This window comes from Tupaia chinensis, unplaced genomic scaffold, assembly GCF_000334495.1.
Source record: "Tupaia chinensis unplaced genomic scaffold, TupChi_1.0 Scaffold000161_1, whole genome shotgun sequence".
Classification (NCBI taxonomy): Eukaryota; Metazoa; Chordata; class Mammalia; order Scandentia; family Tupaiidae; genus Tupaia; species Tupaia belangeri.
The window spans coordinates 1,710,593-1,716,679 of NW_006159632.1; the positions used below are offsets into that span (position 1 = coordinate 1,710,593).

Here is a 6,087-nt window from a genome sequence, read left to right on the forward strand (position 1 = left end):
CGGGCTCCGCCGTCCTCACTGAGCCGTGCCTGAGGCTGTGTCCTGGCCGGCGCTGCCCCACCGCGGGGGGCCGTCCCTGCTCCCTCTTACCCACACTTTCTCCGGCAGGTCACCACCAACGGCCTCATCGCCACAAGTGAGCCCCCGGCCGGCGAGGCCCAGCCCGGGCTCTTCCCGCCCACCTTTGGCACCATCGCGCCTTTCCTGGCTGACCTGGACACCACGGCCGGCCGCGGGAGGGTCTATTACCGGGAGGACTTCTCCGCCGCCGTCTCGCGCCTGGCAGCCGAGTGTGTCCAGAGAGCATTCCCGGAGGGCTCGTTCCAGGCCAGCAGTGTGGTGGTTGTCACCTGGGAATCTGTGGCCCCTTACCTCGGGCCCCACGGGGACCCCGCCCGGGAAGGCAAGGTGAGCACGCGAGCTGTACACCCCTCCCTCCTCTGAGCTGCGCGCTCTGCTGCCCCAGTGCCATTGGGAGGGGTGAGAGGAACCACAGGCCGCCGGGGCCTAGCACGGCCGTGCACCTGTCTCCAGAGGACGGTCCCCGGCTGCTGGCTTCGGGGGTGGGAGGAGCATCCCCAGGTAAGTAGAGGACTGACAGGTTAAGAACCTGGAGAATCAGGACCAGGCCCTGGGCCTCGAGGGGAGGGTCCTGGGTAGTTGCCACCGTCGCCTCCCCAGGGTCCCCACCAAGGAGGTGGTTTTATCTCCATTTTCAGATGCAAAGTCTGAGAGCCCGACAGCACACCCAGGGCACACAGCCAGCGCGAGCAGGCCACTTTCTCCCAAAGCACACGTGTTTTACCACAGTCGTTAAATATGAGTGTGATCCTGTCTCATGGGAGAAACAAATTGCGTGGGCAACGGTTTTCATAGGCTGAGACGCAGGCTGCTGCCCGGAGGGGGCTTACAGCGTAGACCCATTAGGGACCTCCACGCCGAGAGCCTCAGGGGGTCTTGTGCGGCTGTCCCGAGATTCTTGGTCATGTGGCAAAAGTCCATTTAGAATGAGGCGAGAATATGGCCACCTCCTCGCAGTACTGTTTTTTAGAGGGATTATTGCTATTGGGCATGTGTGCTCGCTGGAGAGAAAGAAAGCAAGAAACCTCTCCCTGGGGGGATGACCACACTGCAGTCCCTTCTCCTGTCTTCTCTCAGGATTTTGGGCACGTACATGCATGCCCATGTCAATTTTTTTTAGAGGGTTTTTTTTTTGTTGTTGTTATAGGGCACGTGCACTCGCCAGACAGACAGGGAGAAAGAGAGCTAGAAAGAGAGAAATCACCCCCAGGGGGGATGGCCACGCCACAATCCCTTCTCCTCCATTCTCCTCTCGGGATCTTGGGCACGCACGCACACACGCCTGGCATGAGTTTTAAGCCACCAGGTTGCGGACGCGAACCGCGGTCGACTACGTGGGAGTCCAGCGACATAGCCATTACGCTAACTGCCGATCCCTCCCATTGTCAGTTTTAAGCTGCAGGGTCTGGGACTCCGACTGCGGTGGACTACGTGGGAATCCAGCAATGTAACCTTTATACCCTCCTCGCAGTGCTTTCTGTCTGGATCCTGGGGAGAGCACATCTTGTGCTCTGTACTAGCTTCCTGAGTGACTGAATTTAACTCCCCTCCACAGAGAAACACATTCCAGGCTGTCCTGGCCTCTTCTGCCTCGAATTCCTATGCCATCTTCCTGTACCCCGAGGACGGCCTGCAGTTCTCCACCAGTTTCTCGAAGAAGGATGAGAGCCACGTTCCCGCCATGGCTGCGTTCAGTCAGGGCTCCACGGGCTTCCTGTGGAAGAGCGATGGGGCTTACGACATATTCGCTAACGACAGGGAATCCATCGAAAATCTGGCCAGGTACGTGTCCCCTGCTCGCCAATGCGTGCGCCTTCGATGATGTCATTGTTATTTATCAAGGGTGTTGTAACGGGCGTTGTTCAGGTCATGACCTGAGAATATTCCCGTGGGTTTAAATTTGTAAGTAATTGCCTTGTTGTCGTTGGTTTCGAAGACAGTGTCTCACTGTCACACTGTGACCCTCCTGCCCCTGCCTCCCTGCTGGGGTCAAAGGCGTGTGCCGCCCCTGGCTCTTCTCTTCAGACGGGGTCTCACTGCACTGCCCAGGGCAGCCTTGTGCTCTCTCTCGTCCTCCTGCCTCAGCCTCCCCTGGTGGCTGTCACCACACTCAGCCTTGTGCAGTTGTTACGTTATGAAATACAATTTTTTTTCTTTCTTTTTAGATTTTTGCCATAGGGTACATATGCTTGCCAGAGAGAGACAGATGGACCGACAGAGAGAGACGGAAAGTGAGAACTCACCCCCAGGGGGATGGCCATGCTGTAATCCCTTCTCCTCCACTCTCCTCTCAAGACTTTGGGCATGCACATGCATTCGGTGTGTTTTTCAAGCCGCTGGGTCCAGGGCTTGAACTGCAGAGTTGGCCGTGTGGGATCCAGCATCTTAACGACCGTACTACCTGCTGGCCTCAAATACTGTATTTTATGGTAGTCTGAAGGAGTGTACTCTCAGAATTAACAGGCATCCGATTATTTAGGCGTCACCCTAATTTAAAACAGCCCCAGTGGTCTCTGTAAATGTGAAGTTAGAAACGGGTTATCACCATCTCACCCCAAGGCTGAGAAACCCCTCCCCGCCCCCACCACAGAAACAGTGCTTTCAGGCTGTGTTGTAGAATTTGGCAGAAGGGGAAACAGCCCAGACTGTTTTGTAAAACAAATTTTTTTCCCATTCTCCTTCGAAAACAAAGAACATCCCCCATCTCCCATTTCATACAATCCAATCCAGCCTCAAGGCCCCAGCCGCGCCCTCTGCGTGGTGCTGGCAGGTCCCGAGTGGCTGCCTCACAGGACGTGGAGCCCCACTGTAAGCTGCCTAGGTCTGTGGTGTGAGTACCCTCCACGGCCGCTGCCAGTGTGATGCCACTGGATGCAGAGTCCAGAAATGGCCTGTGTACCTTCTACCCACAAAGGGACAGTGGATTCCCTAACTTCTAGAACATGGGCGTGAGATGAGTTTTGAGTAGCTCTTATCTTTAAAAATACGTAATTCATTTCCTTGCACGTTTATATCATTTGATTTTTTACAATGGCTGTGCTTACTAGCTGGCTCGCGCAACCCTGCAGTTTAATAGCCTATGCAGGTGAGCTGGTGCGGTCATGCCCCCGACACATTGCACCTTGGCGTAAGCCCTGGGCGTGCTGGCTGGCCAGACGCCCCGTTTCTACGAGCCTTTCCTGAGTTCGCGCCTTCCGTTCTGTCTGGGTTTGGTCTGTGTCTGGGTTTTGGGAGGCTCCATCACATGGAGATGGTTGATTCAGTCGTCCACTGGTGATGAACTCGGTCTCCAGCTTGTCTCCCCTACCTGGGGATTGTGGGGAACTCTTAATCACATCTTGTCTTTCTGGTCACCAGCCCCACCCTGAAGCCACTTAGGAGACCCCTGTTACCAGCAATGTATTAGCACATAAAAGACACTGCTCCCGGGAACCAGCAGTTAGCGTAATGGCTATGTCACTGGACTCCCACGTAGTCGACCACGGCTCGCGTCCCTGACCTGGTGGCTTAAAACTCACGCCGGGCGCGTGTGTGTGCGTGCCCAAGATCCTGAGAGGAGAATGGAGGAGAAGAGATTGCGGCGTGGCCATCCCCCCTGGGGGGTGATTTCTCGCTTTCTGTCTCTATGTCTCTCTCTCTCTATGTCTGGAGAGAGAAAACCTTTCAAAAAAAAAAAAAAAGACACCACTCCCTGGAAATTCCAGAGGTTCTAGGAGCCTCCTGTGGAAATGAGCGAAAACCTTTCAAAAAAAAAAAAAAAAGACACCACTCCCTGGAAATTCCAGAGGTTCTAGGAGCCTCCTGTGTCAGGAAGCAGGGACAGAGGCCAAAGCCTGGCCAACCCCGTGGGCTCCGTGTGCTCGGTCATGCACCCACAGGTTTGGCCAGCCACCGTGCATGTGGGCCACAGTGTGTGCGTGGGGGAGATGCTGAGAGCTGGCACACGCTCCCCTTCTCTGCAGCCGACGCTCAGTGGTCCTGACCAGCCCCGGGGCGACCTGGGTGCGCAGAGGGTGCCTGTGGTATCTGCAGGACCAGCGCATCTCACAGCTGGCACGGGAGCAGCCATGGGCTCTGGTGCCCGGGCCTGGACACGGAGGGAGGTCTGTGCTTTCTGTTGTCACTGCCAAGCCATGCACGGAGGGTAGGGAGACAGGAGCTCCTGAGGCCGGCGCCCTGACGTGACACATGCCCTCAGTCCCTGGAGCGCCCCTCCAAGTGGTCGAGGAGGGCCTTTCTGGGGTGCCCCCAGGACATGACCTCAGACTCAGCCCTGGCTGCTCAGCTCCCTGACACCAGGTGTAGCCGTGCAGCCCTGCTGAAGGTGAAAGTGGGGGCCGTGCACACGGGCCGCAATGCATGCGTGGGGCGGGTACCGGGCTCTACTGTGGTTTGTGGGGCCTTCCGGTCGCCAGCCCCTTTCCAAGAAACCTGTCCTTCCCAGGAGCAGCAACTCTGGGCAGCAGGGCGTCTGGGTGTTTGAGATTGGGAGTTCGGCTACAGCCAGCGGCGTGGTGTCTGCGGACGTGAGCCTTGGCCCCGACGATGAAGCAGACTATGACACCGAGGATGAGGATTACGACCTGACGCCCCGTCCAGGCTTGGACAACACGGGCACCGTCCCCTCCCCCATGGAGGTTCTGAGGAGGGGGGACGCCGGCACTTACGGCCAGCCCAGCGTCTTCCGGCCGGCCACCGAGAGACTCCCTGGGCTGCCCACGGAGAGAACCAGGTCCTTCCAGCCGGCCGTGGAGAGGTTTGCCCAGCAGCTCCCACAGGTCATAGACGTGGATGAAGTCGAGGAGACGGGACTCGGTAAGACCGTCAGCCGCAGCGAGGACATCCTCAGACGCGGGGTTCCTGACAGCACCGTGAGGGTGCTGGTGGGGTGTGCCCTGGTGGCTTGTCACGGTGAATGTGGGGAAGTGGGGCTTCCGGCGTCACAGCCCGGGCCTTCTGGGACCAGGACTGAGGTCATGAAGGCGGCTGGGTGTGTCCTCTCAAACTTCCTAGGCTCTGTTCTGTTTTAGAGAGAAACAGGGCTTGAGAATTGTCAGAGACTCAGATTCCTTTCCATGACTTCTGAGATCAGAGATGTACTCACCACCTGAGAAAGCAATCTGGTTCTTCGGGCATTCGCAGCTTGTCTGTGACACTCCATCTTGGTTCTGGGACTAGGGTGTTGACTCCTGAGTCCCTCTATTTTCAGATTTAATTTGCAAAAAGTAAAAAATACAGCCAAAGTAGGTCGCCCTCTCCTTTTTGGGGAGAGATTTTTGCTATAGGGCACATGCACTCGCTAGAGAGAGTGAGAGGTCCCCTGAGTGGATGGCCATGCTATCATCCCTCCTCCATTCTCTCAGGATTTTGGACCTTGAAACACACACACACACTCCTGGTGTGTTTCAAGCCACAGGGCCTGGGACTCAAACCGCAGTAGGCCCTGCAGGAGTCCAGCACCTTAACTGCCATGCTGTCTGCTGGCCCAGATTCTCCCTTTTTTTTTTTTTGAGAAAGAGATTTTTGTATAGGCTCTTCCCTCTTCTGGCTCAGCCCACAGCAGCGGTCTGGAGTGCTCTTACTGGGCATCGGAGCCGCAGTGACATGCCGGCCGGGAGCCCACGATGGAGCAGTGTGGCCAGGCTACTACTTGGTGGGCTCCCGCCCCGGGCTCCCCCACACGCTGCACCCCGGGTCCTGGTGGGCTGCAGCCGGCCTCCCAGGTGTGTTGGGCGTGTCACTACAGACGTCGAACTTTGAACCCCATCCTGTCTCTGCCCCTCTGGGTGCCTGTGAAACTCACTGTGAAGCTGTCACATTTAAATGAGACACACTGAGCCCCGACACCCCGATGTTCGGCAGAGATGAGAAACTGGGTGTGAGCCTGCACAGGTGTCTATCCCTGTCCATCTGTCCCGGTTGCTCTGCCGTGTTTGCTAGAAAGGCCAGTGCGCACGCCCGGCGTTGGGGCTGTCGCCCACAGCGTGTGGCCTCAAGGTCCTGCTG

General features: G+C 57.1%; 1 protein-coding gene across 1 annotated transcript in view; it reads left to right on the forward strand.

Moving 5' to 3' along the window:
• NID1 (nidogen 1) overlaps positions 1-6,087 on the forward strand; it is a 54,443-nt gene that overhangs the window by 3,177 nt on the left and 45,179 nt on the right. The window contains 3 exon segments of the mRNA XM_027770855.1: positions 109-408; positions 1,637-1,863; positions 4,526-4,896. Of these exon segments, the coding sequence (XP_027626656.1) occupies positions 109-408; positions 1,637-1,863; positions 4,526-4,896 (898 nt within the window).